The 17,115-nt window shown below is 36.8% G+C and overlaps 2 protein-coding genes across 3 annotated transcripts; one reads left to right on the forward strand and one right to left on the reverse strand.

The window, feature by feature from the left end:
- Positions 1-2,482: 2,482 nt before the first annotated feature.
- LOC102585942 (uncharacterized) lies at positions 2,483-6,695 on the forward strand. 2 transcript variants are annotated; one of them, XM_006349249.2, is made up of 3 exons: positions 2,483-2,669; positions 4,631-4,906; positions 6,224-6,695. In XM_006349249.2, exons 1-2 carry the CDS (start codon positions 2,594-2,596, stop codon positions 4,870-4,872), a joined length of 318 nt encoding a protein of 105 aa, XP_006349311.1. In that variant the 5' UTR covers positions 2,483-2,593; the 3' UTR covers positions 4,873-4,906; positions 6,224-6,695. The 2 variants fall into 2 exon arrangements, with proteins under 2 accessions (XP_006349311.1, XP_006349312.1); XM_006349250.2 differs by lacking the exon at positions 6,224-6,695 and adding an exon at positions 5,630-6,213.
- An 84-nt stretch (positions 6,696-6,779) lies between these two features.
- On the reverse strand, positions 6,780-16,877 carry LOC102586492 (KH domain-containing protein At1g09660/At1g09670). The gene is made up of 8 exons (XM_006349251.2): positions 16,720-16,877; positions 16,524-16,641; positions 15,533-15,618; positions 13,099-13,241; positions 9,291-9,425; positions 9,086-9,202; positions 7,422-7,565; positions 6,780-7,324 (listed from the first exon to the last, which is right to left on the reverse strand). Exons 2-8 carry the CDS (start codon positions 16,625-16,627, stop codon positions 7,166-7,168), a joined length of 888 nt encoding a protein of 295 aa, XP_006349313.1. The 5' UTR covers positions 16,628-16,641; positions 16,720-16,877; the 3' UTR covers positions 6,780-7,165.
- Between the last annotated feature and the right edge of the window lie 238 nt (positions 16,878-17,115).

Consider the following 17,115-nt stretch of genomic DNA (forward strand, 5'->3'; position numbering starts at 1 on the left):
CTACTAACTGTATGAATATCTTTGCTGATAAGCAAATAATATTAGGAATAATCTTATTAAAAGTTCTAAACAGCTTGACAATTAAAACTATATTCCATTATGTAATTATATGGGGTAGTTAGCATTTTCGGTCATTGACCAAAGAATCTATTGCGTGTTTTACATGATTATGAATTTATAAAAGAAAGAACAATGAAATAAAAATTGTTTGGTCAATGTATAAAAACAACTTGCTTTATTTGAAAGCTAGGAAATTTGCATATGATAATATGATCAATGATTAAGAATGACTTAGCCTCTCTACCTTCACAAGTTATAGGGCTAAGGTTGTGTACACACCATCCTTCGGTGGCGTAGCCACATAGTGTTTGTCGGGATAAAATATCGTATATACAAGTAAAATGATACACGAAATGATTAAATAACATATTTTGGACACCCTTAACATAACAAGTTGTTATAGCACCTCCTTGGAATGAAGAAGTGTCTGTGTGTTCGAATCTCACTAGTTCTACTTTTTGAAAACAGCTTTTGTTGTGCTATTTCTAACCACCCTTTATGAAATTACTGGTTCCGCCACTGCCATCCTTCCCAAACCACACTTGTGGGACTACACTTGATATGTTGTTGTTGATTAAGAATGACTTGCTCTTAAAAAAAATAGGCAACTTGCAAATGAATGTGTGGTCAATGATTTAAAATAACTTACTTTGCCTCCAAAAAATAGGCAATTTGCACCTGATCATCACCAAAGGTCAAAACCCATAAACAATCTAACACGCAGAGCCTGCATTGCAATAATGAGTTATTGGTACACGTCAGGCTTAGAATAGTGCAGTTAGCATGTTTGTATTCTAGTTAATTCAAATGAATTATGAATGCACCAACTTTGCCCTAATTGTAGAATTAATTTCTCCAATGGTCACTCAAAAACGTGACTTCCAGAGTTGAGCAGCAATTTGAGAAATTAACCCCCAACTGTGGGGATCAATGAGAATGTTGTAATTTGTAAATTTAGGCCGTAAATCGTAATTTATGAAAAACAGAAAAGAGAACAAACAAGCATTCTATCTTCTATTTTTTTCTCACTGGAACATTGCAAAATTATCAAAAAAAAAAAAATACCTGAAAAAGAATTCCATTTGCCTGAAGGAGCTATAAACCAGAAATACTAGCCGGTGCCCGGATCTGGTATTCCGTTCAAGCTCCGGAGACATAGTTAGAAGCACTTCTCAAATCCGAAACTGAAAATGCTAGTACCATTATTGGCCTTCCTTTATCAGTTCTCCACCACGCCATTGTTACCGAGTCGTTTGACATGCATGCCAAGTTTGCTGCAGTTACTCCTTTTCTCACCTTTAAGATTTTCGACAAAAATCCCACGTATAAAATTGAGATTATTTTTGCCGATAAATAGCCCACTTTATCCAATTTAATTTTTAAGTTTTGATTACATTAAGTCGAAATTATCTTCATTATAGGAATAATGTATTATTGTCTTTTTTTTAAGGATTAGTAAGTTATACAAAGTTACTATTATATTAGGCAAAGTGTGTGAATCAAAAATATTTATGTTTTGAAGATGAAGGTGTGTGGCCATATTAGAAGGAATATGGTTAAGAACAAAGTTAAATGTAACTACAATAGATGAAATAGTGTATGTGACCGATATAATAAGGAAAGTGAGACTGATATAGTTTAAACATATGAAGAGGAGTGTATGTGACCGATATAATAAGGAAAGTGAGACTGATATAGTTTAAACATATGAAGAGGAGTGTATGTGACCGATATAATAAGGAAAGTGAGACTGATATAGTTTAAACATATGAAGAGGAGTGTATGTGACCGATATAATAAGGAAAGTGAGACTGATATAGTTTAAACATATGAAGAGGAGTGTATGTGACCGATATAATAAGGAAAGTGAGACTGATATAGTTTAAACATATGAAGAGGAGGTGTGAAGATGTATGTGTCAGTGAGGAGGGGGGGAGGGGGGTGAGAGGTTGATTTTAGCAAGGGTTAGGAAAGGTAAAGATAGGTCGACAAAGAATTGAGGGAGGTGATTAGACAAAACATGACACAATTTCAACTAATTAAAGACACAACTTTAGATAGGAAGGTATTAAGGTCAAAAATTAAATTAAAACGTTAGAAGGTAGTCTAATCGTGCCGTACTCTAAAATATAAGTAATGTATGCGTACATCATAACTTTTCTAAGCACCCGACTTATGGTCCATGATCTTTTATTTACTAGTTCAATATGTTAAAATTATTTCTTAAGAGCAAATTAATTGCTTTTTTTAACTATACCCTTATGATTCTTTCAAATTTTCAAAATATCATTAATAACGATAATTTAATAAAACAAAAATATTTAATTTGCAATTTCTTAAAAGAGTAGTACTAGTATTTATGTCCAAACGGTAAATATATTGTACTAAGAAAAAGGACAAAAGTATTTGTCCTAGATAACAGAAAAATAGAAGAAAGAAGAGAAAAAGCGGACGATAATACTATTAAGACAAGAAAAGGTGTTTGATAGCGAGAGAGAAAAGAAAGCATAGAGAAAAAAAGCAAAACAGGGAGATGAGAGGGGTCTCTAATGGGAGATCAATTTCCTTTCTTCTCTTCTTCCTTTCGTTTTCTCATCAATTCATAACAGGTTTGCATGCAATCACCCAGATCTTGATTTTCCTTCTTTTTTTTCCGATTCTGTTTTTGTTATATGATTGTTTTAATGGGTTATTTCGTACTAGTAAATGTTTCTCATAGATCCCTTGTGTTTAAGGAAGAATGATGAGTTTGGAATTCGGAAATAAGAGTGTCAATTATCGATCTCGATTCAATTCGATATCATTAACCCTCTTTCTTTTTCAAGAATTGTAATTGAAAATGTGCAAAAAAAAATCTACTTAATAAAACATAATAAGAATAAAGATTGCGTACATAGGAAGCTAAGATGAATTCCTAATTTACTATTGCTTTTACTGTCGTATTTAGGATAAGGGTTGTGTGTGAAAAGGTTGTCATTTGTCTCTGTCTAGTTTTGAGAAAAATGGAGTGTTGTGACAAATTCAAGAAAATGAAGATGATCTTGTCTTGATGTTACAACAACTCAATTACAGCTTCAGATTCTTTTTTCTTTTTTTTTGGTTGGTGGTGAAATGAATTACTGTGGTTTGGACATGTGAAGAGGTGCAGATGCTCCAATGAGGGGGTGTGAGAGGTTGGCTGTGGTGAGCTTCATGAGAGGTAGAGGTAGGTCGAAGAAGTATTGGGGTTGGTGATTAGACAAGACATGTCGCATCTCAGCTTCCTGAGGAGGTAGCTTAGGGTGGTAGGTTAGTGGATAGTTGAACGTCGTCTTTTGTCCAACGAGATAGGTTTTTCCTTGTGTTTGCTATGTCTCTACCATTTCTGATTTTCCAAGGGTATGCAGTATACTTTACTATTTTGGGTAGAACTACATGCAACTATCAACCAATTAGGAATATACCCTTATAGCTCGTAAATGGGACAATGAGGAAACTATGTTTTTAAGAAGATAGTTGTTAGTTGATCCCGCTTGCAGACCTCAAATTTGTAAACAATGGAGGAGAAATTGAGGAATGGAAAAAGATCTGAAAAGGTAATGAAAATATCATGTTAATAATTTGGCTTTTGGTAAATGATTGCTAGTAGGTGAGATCAATATGCTATACCTTTCTGCCTAGAGTTAATCACGACCTCACTCTCAATCAAAAACTTTTGAGGATTAGTCCAATCAATTTTCCAATATGCTGACAATGTCACCTAAGCACTCACCAATAAAAAGGCTATCTGTGGAAAGGAAAAATCTGAAGCACTTCCCAGTAGTTGTTGAAGTTGCAAAATTTACAAGGAAAATGAGTATGATTAACTAGTCGTACCGGTTTACATGAGAGATCACTGCAGGATAAGCTTTCTGACTATGCCAGCAGACCATAATTTTAATCAAAGTGTCCCAGCTGGGCGTTGTTGAAAGAGACCACTGTCTTTGTTGATTTCTTCACACTCAAGCTTACATATTGTAATGTGCATTCCATCCACTAGTAATGACTGCCCCGACATGGTTCCATTATTTATTTATTTTTGATGAAGTAATAGAAGATTTCATTACAGGCATGACATGGTTCCATTAATTGAGTAAGCCCCAGTAAGGCTTAGACACTTCTATTTGTCCATCCCTTACCTTGACTCCTGACTGCTCCCAGTTCCATCGTTTGCTTCTTGTGAATTTAGTATCCATTCCTATATGTCTAATATTCATCATTTGTATTCTCTTCACCACATCATTCACTCTAGCACCATCTTCTATGTTTCTGGGACATAAAAGGGAGAGTCAGTGTTGTTGTGGAAAAGATTTGAGCTCAACTAGGGGTTCCACAATTTGTCCGTCCTTGACATGGAATCAATATGCTTGAAAATCTAGCTCCCCATAGGTGTTGCTACCATTTTATGTTCTTTTGTCCTTGTTCAAAGATACCCAGGAATGCACCCCATCAAACCTGTTTATGGCTACATTTTTATGACAAGCATCTGTATACTTGAATTTGTTTCCATTTTGTCGGTTTGATTGTTTATATGTATGTGTTTTACTTTCAGGCTTTTCAGACGATTCTTTAAATCCCAAAAATGGAACAAAAGTTGATACTCATGCTGCATCCAGCAGTAACACTGGGTCAACTGTACTCATTGTATGCCTTGCCCTTGTGGCAGTAGTGCTTCTGTCATTTTTCCTTTTCAAGTTTTGGCAAAAGAAGAAGCGTGAAGAGCAGTATGCTCGTCTGCTAAAGTTGTTCGAAGAAGATGATGAGCTTGAGCTTGAGCTGGGTCTTCGGGATTAAATTTGTGTCAGATGTTAACAATCAATGTACTGAGGTGAGGCTCCTTATTGTACTCTCTTGGAAATGCTGCTCTGCTTTCTACTCCTAGCTTTTACATGGAATTTTGGAATTATTGTTTGGTGAATGAGCATAATGCTGTTAGCACATACCCTTCTTACCATTTAAGAAGATCATTCGGGTTTTTTTGAGTGTCTCAAAATGTTCAAAACTACTAACTCTGATCAACTGCATGGAAAAATTGTAGCTTAAACTTTAAACTGTGTAGTTCTGCTGTCTCTGGAAGTAATCTTGTACAAAAACTTCAGCATGATATGAGAATTGCTTTTATCTAGCATTACTGATGTCATACCTGAGCAAAGTAACTCTTTCAGCCAATTTTCTCTGCTAAACTGTCATATAAAAAATGGGAAGGAAGGAGCAAATATTACTCATTGTGCACCTTCCTAATGTTTATTACTGTATAGATATGCTATATGGGTAGTCTTTACTCATATTTCATGTAAGTTCATTCATAATTTCTGTAGGATGCTTTATCTTTTTGCACAGTCTTCTTCTATTTCCTTTTTGTACCAAGTTGCAGGCAATCAAGCTATCTAGTCTTTATTGTTGCTATGCTTTATCAGTAACGTAGTTCCCTTTAGCTAATCTCAATATTGTATCAAGATGAGTGATATATGGCTTGCTTTCTTTTGCCAAATATAATTGCAACACAATTTTATGTTTCTCCTTTTCTAAATTCTTTTACCCTGATTTTCAGTTATCCTGTGTTGAGGTTGTCTATCTTGGCAAACGATTATGGAATGTGAAACTTATCAGATTTTATAAGTTATTAGCTTATGTGTGCTCTGTAAATTTAATGACTGGCATATATGCTCTAATAGTTTTCGTTACAAATGTTAAGGTCTGTGCCTGTATCAGATTTTATATCCATGAGCTTATATGCACCCTGTTATTATGCTATATCAGTAACATAGTTCCCTGTATGCTTTGATTTGGTCTTGACTCCTAGGGGTGATTCCCCAGGAGGGCCTGGACAAGTGTTTGATGTGCACGTGGTATATTCTACGTAGTTTCTTTTAATCTTTTGTAATTTGGCTATTATATTATCATGTTACTGTTTAGGCTCGAGTGTCAGCCTGTGTGGACATGAAGTGGTCATGCTGATGAGGAAGTATCTTTTTCTATTTCTTTTTTGAATGCCTATATGTTATTTGTTTGTATCCAATATCTGCTCAAACTGTGATAATATGCAAAGGCTGTCAACTATTTGGAACAATCAGTCTTATTCGCTTATTGCATCTCACTTTTGCTTCCACTTACTATTTACCTGATATCATCTCGTTGTGTGCAGATGTAAGTAATATCTTAAATCCAGATTCTTGATTCAATGATGACAATGGGTTGGATTGATTCCAGAATATTGACATAAATCAAGAGAAATCTTCATTTCACAATTTGTAGAAATATGTATCAGTGTTAGCAGAACCAAAACTATCATGCATTCTGTTTTTTGGGTACAGCGATCGATGGATAACAGATATTGCCAAACGTCACCCTCCAAAATGAGGATTGTAATTCATCCGTCACAATTTCACTCTGTAATAGTTGTGTAGTAGGTGTTTGCAGCTTATTAGATTGCTTTAAAATTGAGGAATAATTTTAATCAAAGCTCAAATGAGCTAAACTGTACTTCAAGTTGTGCGAATTTGCTTTTGTACCCTCTGATGTATCACTAGGCCTTAAATATATTTTGTTTTTTGTATGTGTTAAATGTTGTATCCTCTAAATAAGAAGTCACACTTCATCAATGAAAATTTTACTATTTTTCACAACATGAAAGGACAAGCCATTGAACAAACAAGACTGCAGGTTAAAGTTGAACTAACATCAGTGACCCTAAAAGCAAGGAACTGAAGTATTGGTATAATTTAAAGCAAAATATTCAGCGATATCTTGTCAAACTTCTGTTCTTCTCAATATATTTATTCAGAAGTTGAAGCAGTTGACCTGCAATAATTAAAATAATACATGAATCTCATAAGTATCGAATAAGAAACAGATTATTCTGATTGATTTAACACATTGACCACTAAACCTAGATTAAGACTAAAGGTCAACCTCTAGGAAGGATGGTTACAGAAAAAAAAATAAACATTACGCCTATATCTAAAGAATCTGTCTTAAGGATTCCTGCATTCTGTACCAGAAGCAAACTTGGGAAGTCTTCCTAATCGGGCAGATAAGCTATCATCTGTGTCGATCACTAGACAAACAGCATTTCAGCAATTAGTTGTCATCTTCCCGTCTTTGCTCGTTTCATTCCTGTATTACTAAATGGAGACATGCTAGGGCTCATTCGGGGACTCATGCTTGGGCTTTCTTCCCTTAGTGTACCATTTAGCATAGCCAATTCTCTTAGTTGTTGCTTCTTATAAACATCCACAGATTCATCCTGATACAGGAAAAACGAGGGAGAAAAGAGTCAAAGGGCTAGATAAAAGTTGGAAGCAAATGATGGCAAATTGCAGCTATATCGTTTTAACTCGTACCACAGGCTTTAACAGGTTCTCTAGGATCGATACTGCATGATCAATGCGGGCGTCAATGATGTCTTCCGGAAATTCAGCCTCCACCAGGAGATGCAGTGGCTCTTTGAGGTGCTCATACCCAGGTTTATCTTTCAATTTCTCTTCCTACAGGAGGGAAAAAAGAACAATGCAAAAAAGCAATTTAAAACTAACTTATAATTTAGACAACAAAATGATTCAGGACATTAAAACAATCATTCTTTCTAAAAATGAGAATGATGTCTGCTAGGTTGTTTGATTATACAAGGAAAAAAACAACGGAACTTTTCATAGACATATGGAGAAGATATCTGTAAGCCAGAATTTCTGCAACTGATAAAAAGCAACATTACTTCCTCGGTTAGGCTTAAACGCTACAGAAAGTACATGGTTGGCTAGCAGAGAACTATTAGGCACATTAAAAATTGCCTCCCTGGAATTTATTTACGACTGAAAAAAAGATCAAACGTAGCATGTATCATGCTTTATTTCAATCACACATGGAGTTCAATTGAATATTATAGATTCAAGCCATGTCTGCTATAGCAACATGAGAATGTCATAATTGAAGTCAATTTCATTTACCAGGTGGCCAAATACATGACAACCCCCTAAAGTTGGCATTACTTCAGTTTGACACCTCAACAGACCCTTGTACCTATTAGACATTTTTTGTATAACAGTAGTGTCTGGCCCAACTTATGTGCACCTAGACTTACCCACAGGATACGTAGTACATCCTAACAACACAAGTTATGTGATTCTATCCGCCAACACTTAGATGGGGCAGAAATCACCTAGTAATGTTTGCCTCAGCTGGAATTTGAACCCTGGTCTCCCATGGTCCGTTCCAGTTTCATTGACCACCAAACTACACCTATGGGTGCATAAATTTTTTATTTATGTTCCTGCTTGCTTTTCTCTGCAGCTTAGCAATTAGCCTCGTTGTAATAGTTAGCAGAATTTGATTGGTCATGGTTGACCACCTCTTCAGATAAATACAGAAGAGAGATGACTATGGCATTTGATATTTTCAGCACTAAACTAAATAATCAATTGCAGATTTCAGGCAGTAAACTTCACACCTGTAGAGTAGAATGATTTTAAGACAGGGAGACTGAACAATACACATGATGTGATTTCTTAGGACCAAGTAAGTAAATCACCATTCCACCTATAAAAATTTTATCAGCTATTCGCTTGGAAAGATGGATGCAAACCCGTCATCAGATAATGGCTCTAGAAAAGATGAAGAGATGAGTGCGGCATCAGAGGAAACCCTTGCTCGTAAATTTGGAGTAAAAATATAACATCCACAACAACTAATTTACACCACTAAATTGGATATGTTAATACTGTTTTTTGCTTGGATAACAATGGTGCCTAGGCCAGGTTGTGTGCATTTCAATTAATCTTTTAGCTACTTGCTACCTCCACCAACACAAGTACCAGGTAAGTTTGTCAACCAAAACTCAAAAAAACCACTTTAAGAATTAAGCATTATTTTGACAAAGCATTTCGGAGCAATGTGACAGAGAACACTTCTCTTATAGAGGCCCTCATGAAGCAAGTCATAGTAAATCTAAGTTTACTCAAGCTTGCTCTTACAACAAACATCGAGTGAGAAGAATAAAAGGGCCCAATACCTTGATAGAGTCCTTGACTGAGCCCTGTCCTCTGATGTAGACTCTACACTCTGTAATGGCTTCAACTCTCTTTAGGGAATTCCCACGTGGTCCCAAAATTCGACCGACAAAATTATACTGCATGGTTTCAACTTAGTCAAGATCTGTTCCAAAATTTAGGAAGAAAAAGAGCAACATGAACAACACCCTAATAAGGTTCACATACATTTGGGAAATTCTCCACAGGAACATCCAGTCTTATGACTCTCTTCACAACAGGAGTGGTTGCAGTTCCCGGCACAACATGCCAATCCAGAGGGGAAGGTTGAAATGGCGCCATTTTCTGGAGAAGTCTATTTTCCTGCAGCAAGTAAAAAACATCAAGGGGTAAATCCTCCAGCAATGTCCACGAGCAGTTATTCAAACTCCTTCAAGGTATGAAGATGGATTCAACAAATATATTATCAAAAGCTGCTTACAATACCTGTAATGCGGAGTAGGAGTAACAACACCTACAATATCTGACTAAGACTAACACCACAAAAAGTGCTAAGCTTTTTCTTTCTATTTATCTAACTAGGTTATGTTTAGTGCTTTGACAAGGAAGCAACAAGTGTGAGGGAAAATGCGGTTACATTTTCATTAAAGTAATCCACGTGGCAAGGATAGATTACATTTCTGGGAAGAGCAAGAAGTCCTTAAATAACATCTGAGAATTTTATTAGATGGCATATAAGGATAAAATCACAGGTCAAAACAGTAAATTTGAATGCTGAAACTCTGCACAGAGTTGGCAATACCATCCTCTACAAAGCAACTATTATTGATAATGATGCATGAAAATTCCACCTGCTGAACTTACATTTCTTTCTAACATTTGTGAACAAGCATAGTGTTCTAATGCTCAAGCTAAATAGATTATTGAAACTACAAAATTGAGCACAATATTTCCTGAGATTAAGAAAGTGAATCCTCTTGAATACAGAAGCATTTTATCTAGCTAAGTAATTGTCATAAGGAGTAACAGGACAATGATACAAACTTAGAATAATTCTTAAAAGTAAGCTACAAAATATGGTTTCTCAAACACATACATTTGTTGAGCTACAAATACACAAATCACAATTAACATAGAATCTTGAGGAAGTTATCTCTTGTGATTCAAGGCATAAACTTGCACAATAAGTATGTAGGATTATCCACATTTAGTATTACAATTGCTCCCTTACAAGAGAAACATCAATTATAGTGCTTGGATTTCCACATTTACTGTAAAGGAGAAACGTCAATTATAATGCTCGAATAGTGTGTGTCGTGAACCTGGTTTCCAAGGAAGCACATAAGGTAATTCACTTCCAATTGATATCTAAAATTAAAGATATGCTACAAGATAGTGCAGCTAAAGTGCTCAGAAAAATCTCTCGGCGCACGTGAGCAACGCCTAGGCCAGAAATGCCCCGAGGACGGACACGCAAAGGGCAACCTAACGATCTTGGACCTGGGAAGAACATGCAGGCTTGGGAAAGAAGCAACGGTGCGAAAGGACCCATAGGAAAAGGGAATGGTAAGGTTCCACTGGAGTACCAGACCAAGGAAGCTCTGTCACTGAAGCTTGGCCACCACTATCAAGTGCTAAACCAAAAACTAATATGCCTGTTGTAGTGGGAGGACCTAGTAGCTCTGCAAGCTCAAGAAATTTGCTTCGCCTAGTGCAGTTCAGATTTTTCCAAGCCAGCAAAAGAACAATGAAGCTGTCAGAGTCGTTTTGTCCAAACAAGGGACAAGGACTCAAAAGCTCCTGGTTGTGATGTTCTAACAATGCATGCTTTTTTCAAAAAGGCAGGAGGGGTCTTGGGATTCTTCTCTACTGGATCAATGTTCAAGCCTACTACAGTACCACTGATTCCCAAGGTGCAGAGAACCCAACTAAGATTACTGAGTACAGGCCAATATCATGTTGTACTATCTTATACAAACTTATCTCAAAAATACTGACCCACAGCCCACAGGATGCAGAAGGTGATGGCTGGATTGGTGGATGCAATTTTTATCCCTGGTAGAGTGGTAGTGTGATTACTGATAACATTATTATGTCCCATGACCTCATTAAATGGTATGGGAGGAAAAAGATCTGCCTAGGTGTATGCTGAAGATTGACATGAAGAAAGCTTATGAATCCATTGAATGGACCTTCCCACAACAGGTTCTCAAGGCTTTGAGCTTTCCCACACAGCTCATAAGCGGGATTATGACCCGTGTCACCACAGCTTCACATTTTACACTTATTAATGGCACCCCTTCCCATGCCAAGAAGGGTCTAAGGCAAGGAGACCCCTTGTCCCCATTCCTTTTTGGATTACCCATGGAATACTTGAATAGACAGCTGAAAACCTTGAAGAAGCAACCTCATCCCAAGTGTGAGAAATTGTGCATACCTTGGGTTTGCAGATGACTTGTTGCTTTTTTGCAGGGGTAACCTTAAGTCTGTCTCTATGTGACTGTATTACTGCCTTCTCTAGTGCTTCTGGTTTTGCGAACTGAGAAGAGCTTCATTTATTTTGGAGGTGTTAATGTGGCTGACCAAGTAGCTATACTACAGCTTCTGGGATTTACAAAAGGTGTTCTTCCTTTCAAGTACCAAGGTATACCCCTCACGGCCTCACCTAAAAGAAAACCTCAGTGACTCAGTACAATCCCCTTATAGATAAGATGATGGACAAGACTGCCTTGGGCCTCTAGATTCCTATCCTATGCTGGTAGGGTACAATTAATCAAATCTGTCTTGTTCTCTGTCCAAAACTTTTGGTTACAAGTTTTTATTCTGCCCAAGAAAATGATCCACTTTGCAGAGTCCTTGTGTAAGGATTCCCATGGGCTGGGGATGCTGAGCCCTCAAAAAGGCTTTGATAGCTTGGGAAAAGTCATGTATCCCAAAGACAGCGAGTGGTTTTGATTTCTTAGGTATGATTAATTGGAATAGAGCTGCCATTTGTAACCACTCGGTGTTTGAATAAGGACAGGTTATGGATCCACTGGGTCCATACCTACTTCATCAAAGGAGACAGTACATGGAATGTTCATGATAACCAAGCCTCATGGATGATCAAAAAGATACTCAATGCCAAAAGAACTATGGAAGCAGCTGGCTATGAGGAGCAGGATGTTGCTGCTATGACTAAATTCAGCACAGAAACTGTCCATTATAAGCTGAGGGGGGGCACTACACTATAGTGAAGGGGATGAAGTTACTATCCAACAACCATGGGGCACCTAGATGGCTGTTTGGAGAAGACTTCTACCTAAATATAGGCCAAATGGAGTATTCTACCTGACATGCCCTACCTTCTTTGCACCGACACTGATGAGAGCCTGGACAATTTGTTCTTCGAGTGCCAGTACTAGGCTGCTCTCATGGCTGGCCATTCAAAGGGTATCTCTGGATTGGCATGAAGAAGTGATGTGGGCTGTTAGACATGCTAGTGGCAAGTCAGTGCAAGCTATCCTATACAGATTGGATTTAGCATGCTGTCTATAATTGGTACAGCATGAAAGAAACATGAGGTCATTTCCGCAGAAGAGTATAGGACCTGATGTGTTAGTAAGAATGGCTGTTCAAGCAATCCATTGAGGGGCTCTCTAGTCCTTAGATTGAATAGTAGGCTGGCTATACTCAACGATTATTCATAGGCTACGTTAGATAGTTAATGTAGATCTCTTGATGTATTTAGATTATTTTGCCATCAGTGCTTGGGGGCTTGTTGTCCAACACTGTGAGACTTCTGTACTTCTTTGCTACTTTGGTAATACAATCAGTTAGTCACCAAAAAAAACCAGTTAACTTCTATAAAAATGCATAGTTTGAGAATCAGGAACAATCAATTTACTGAAAACAACAATGTTATACTAACAACTCTAGTTCATACTCATTACGTGATAAGAACAAGTCTGGAAGAGTATGACCACATTAAGAACAACAGTCGTGACATAATTACATGCCTAAGCTAACCTCCATGAAGTATAGAAGCTTATCATACCTCAGTTTGCATTGCACTCCATGCCCCCATATTTATCTGACCTCCATTTATATGTTGACTGACTGACCTATGTGGACTCTCTTGTCCCATCCTTTCCTGATCCACGAACTGATTTGACAACAAAGCTGTTGCTCGCATGATTTCTGCAGAAGTAAGAAATCCAAAACCTTATTCAGTCACTTAATTGAATGCTTCCCTCAATTTACCTTTCACAAGATTTCAGCGAAGACTGTCAGTGGTGGATTCACCAGACTATCCATAAGACACCATTTTAGCTTCATTTTAACCAAATTCACCTTCATCCCTTTTGAACACATAATAATGTTGCCCATATTTTAAGTTACAAAAAATAACATGCAAAGAGAACCCAAATGAATCATTTTCCCTAGAACTACCGTCCCAAGCTTCATCCACTGTTAAACGCACGAGTTAGAGAGCAAATTATTAAGCTACAGGGTCAAATTCGACATCAAACTTTGTATTGATGCAAAAAATCCATTATTCCATGACTATATAATGATGCCGAAGACAAGTGGAAGAAAGTGGAAATCAGACACTTGTCCAGGGTCATGCTTTGAACCAAATTCTATGATTTGTAGATTTGAATTTCTACACTTATTAATGTGGCATCCAGAAAAGCTACTTATAGACTTGTGTTTGGTAACTTAGCATTTGGTAAATAATTCTTTCCTATTCCACTTACTGATTCTTTAGTTAATTAGATGATAGTGTCCGCTTCTTAGTTTAGATTTTAGAATCCTCCCGGTCTCAAAAGTCATCCAATAGAAGTTGCCTTATATTCCTATATTAAAACCTCTAAACAATAGGAAATAAGAAAAGTAACGAAAAATTGACGGATTCTTTGAATTCAATAGATTTGGACTATATATAGAAGTAATGTTACCTTTCTCAAAAAAAAAAAAATTTGGACACTCTGACTCTCTTTGGTGAAGCTTTTCTAGCTAATTTAGTGCATAATAATTATAAATATTAAACTTAGAGCAGTGTACCCGGAGATTACAAAGGACTCTCAGAACAGTATATTCTTTATTTATGTCTCAATCTTCTCCCTCTTGTTTGTAGCACCAATAAGTCATGATTACTTGTTTTGTTTCCATACAAATCAAAAACCCCAAATTAATACAAATCAGTCCTTAGCTTCTTTTTTTCCTCTTGATAAGTAAATCATTCCTAGTCTATTAAGATTCCACCGCCCAATCATAGGCTTACAAACCTCCGACTTGCACTTCATCACCTTCATTTTATCACAAAAAATCACGCCATTTAAAATTTTCCATTAATGAATGATTTCTGGCTATGATGCAGTCAGAATAATACATCCAATAAGGCGTTATGTGTAACGGGGTAAGATTACGGACCACAAAACAAATATGTGGGCAGTCTTACGTTTTCTGATATTTAAACATTCAAAAGAAAACTCAATTCTGTCAGAGTAGTTGCATAAGACAGTCTGATCAAGACAATAAAAGACCCTAAACTTAACAAAATAACATCTATTAATGATTCTGCCATTAAAGTCAACAATTTAAGCATATCAGGAGAACTTTCTTCGCCATATATTGTTTTGAGATTATTGGTTGTTGACAAAAAAACCCATTCCAGAAACAACAAATGTTTCCATCTTTGTCATCAAATTATTCAACTCCAAAGTACTTGAATTACATGTTCTTTACGTTTGGGAGATCAGAAAGCACGAAAGAGTGCAATCTGTGCCGTTATATTATTAAAACTTTATATACTTCGACCGTAAATCCTTCTCCATGTGGGCTATTAAGCATGTGTGTACAAAAAAGGAACATCGACTATGATGTGTGGCAGCTGAACATGCAATTGCTGGAAGTTAAACTTATATCTAGGTGAGACTGAAGAAAGATGTAACGGAGACTCTTACTTTTACTTTTTGGGGTTATATATATTTCTTCTTCATACTGGTCGGTGGAGAAGTGGGGAACGGAAAAAAAGAAATAATAACTCTTAAGACCCTCTACTCACTTGGAATCTTGTGTAGCAACACGTCAAATTTTCCAAGAGTGTTCTGACTATGAGAGCAAGCCTTGGCACAACGGTAGAGTTGCTCCTCTCGTAACTTGTAGATACATGTTCAAAGGTGGAAACTGCCTCTTTGCAGAAACGGTATGGGAATATTTGCGAATAGTATATGCCCAATCGCCACTCACCTGCACCAGCCAGAAGCACTTCGTACACAGGATAAGCCCGTCCGCGACTGGTGTTGGAACTATGCAATCTTTTACCTCTTTTATTTTACATGAATTATTCAGGCTATCGTCATCAAACAATTCAACAATTTGTTGGATAAAACATTTAAAAAGCTTTCAACAGAAGAAAGAATTCTGCTCCAACATAAAGATATCCAGAACTACTATAAAAAGTTCTTGTGGTTACGATTTACTACCTTGGTTTAGAAGTCTACTGCATATAGGAAGTATCTGCATGAATGGCCCCAATTTTTGCCTCTCCCCCAATAACTCTGCCAAATATCTGTCTTTCGCAAGCAGCCAAATCACATTAATAGGAGAGATGTATCTAGAGTTGACACAGAAAATAATGGTAATAGGGTATACTCTATTTCAATTATTTATAAAAATTGGCCACTTGAAATAGGGAGCCCAATGTAGATGCTAATCAGGCAGCAGAGATGGACTTAACACGTGGTTAAACATACAGCCGTCTTACGACAAACATTACTTGACCTTGTACATGAGGTTACTGAGAAAATCAGCTTGACACTGAGAAATTTTCCTTGGTAAACGAGAACTTGAATAAACTTAAATCAAATAAAAGAGTAGTTATCATCAGGATATGTCCTATTCAATTGAAAAAACTCAACTGCTCAACCCGATTTTCATGACACAACCAAGAAAACCTTGAGTCAACAACAAAAAGAACCTGAGTCAAGTGATCAGCCAAGCCTAGAGTCTAATTGAGTATAGGGAAAGTGGCACAGTAATATATTTGGATCCACCTGGTTAAGGCCGGATGCGTGTTGAAGGTAGTAGATGCAGGCACAACCACTGCTTTCATCTTGAAGTAAATTACAATTATATATTCACATAAAGTTTGAACCAATTATTAAAATAATTGTGGGTTCAGTCGCACCCTGAACCCACTGCCTTAAAATCTTGGATCTTGTACCACAGAAAAGGATCCTAAAGTGTCACCACATGTAAGAACAACTAGAAACCAATATCCAACAATCATATAGACGATATTATCAAGGTTTTGTTGACTCAAGATGCCTATAGAGACAATTAACAGAAGAAGACAACCAAGAAAACCAAGAAACCAACAAAACAGATCCAGACCCAACATTCCAAGAAAGCAGTAACTAACGAAACTGATTGAAAACAAGAATATTACTACTGAAACAAGAATCAAGATTTGACCTTTCACGATCTGTAAGAGAAGATGACCTCTGAAGTGGACCATGGATTCCAGTTGGAGAGTACTGGAAGTAACTCCCATGGGGTATTCTATTCTCCAAATTCATCTAAGAAACCAATTCTACAATAAAATCTTTAGTCAAGAAACAAACTTTGATGATGTCTGTTATACATACAAAGATACAAAAGGGGGTCTTACTGTGAATAGCTGTTGATGGCAAGGCAAAAAGGGGAAGGTGGGGAAGAGAGACTTCAGTCTGCTTCCCCCCTTATTGGACCTTGAGTTGTTGTTGTGGGGGGGAGAAAGAGACTGATTAGTGGGAAAACTCCCTATAAATACTAATGGCTGCTACTCACAAAAGGGTGTACCAATGGAGTACACCTTTTTTCACCATCACATATATTTGCTCTTTTTATCTACATAAAATTTTATAATATCACAAAATCTTCAATTAATAGTAAGCATTTAATTAAAGATACATTCCAACTAATTTTGAAACAAATGAATTTGACCGGAATGTTTAACTATAGCACATCCCTTTGATAATTTATTTATTTTGTGGAATACTAAACTCCAGATGTATACACAAAGTTG

Source organism: Solanum tuberosum, unplaced genomic scaffold (genome assembly GCF_000226075.1).
Source record: "Solanum tuberosum cultivar DM 1-3 516 R44 unplaced genomic scaffold, SolTub_3.0 scf00105, whole genome shotgun sequence".
NCBI classification, from domain to species: Eukaryota; Viridiplantae; Streptophyta; class Magnoliopsida; order Solanales; family Solanaceae; genus Solanum; species Solanum tuberosum.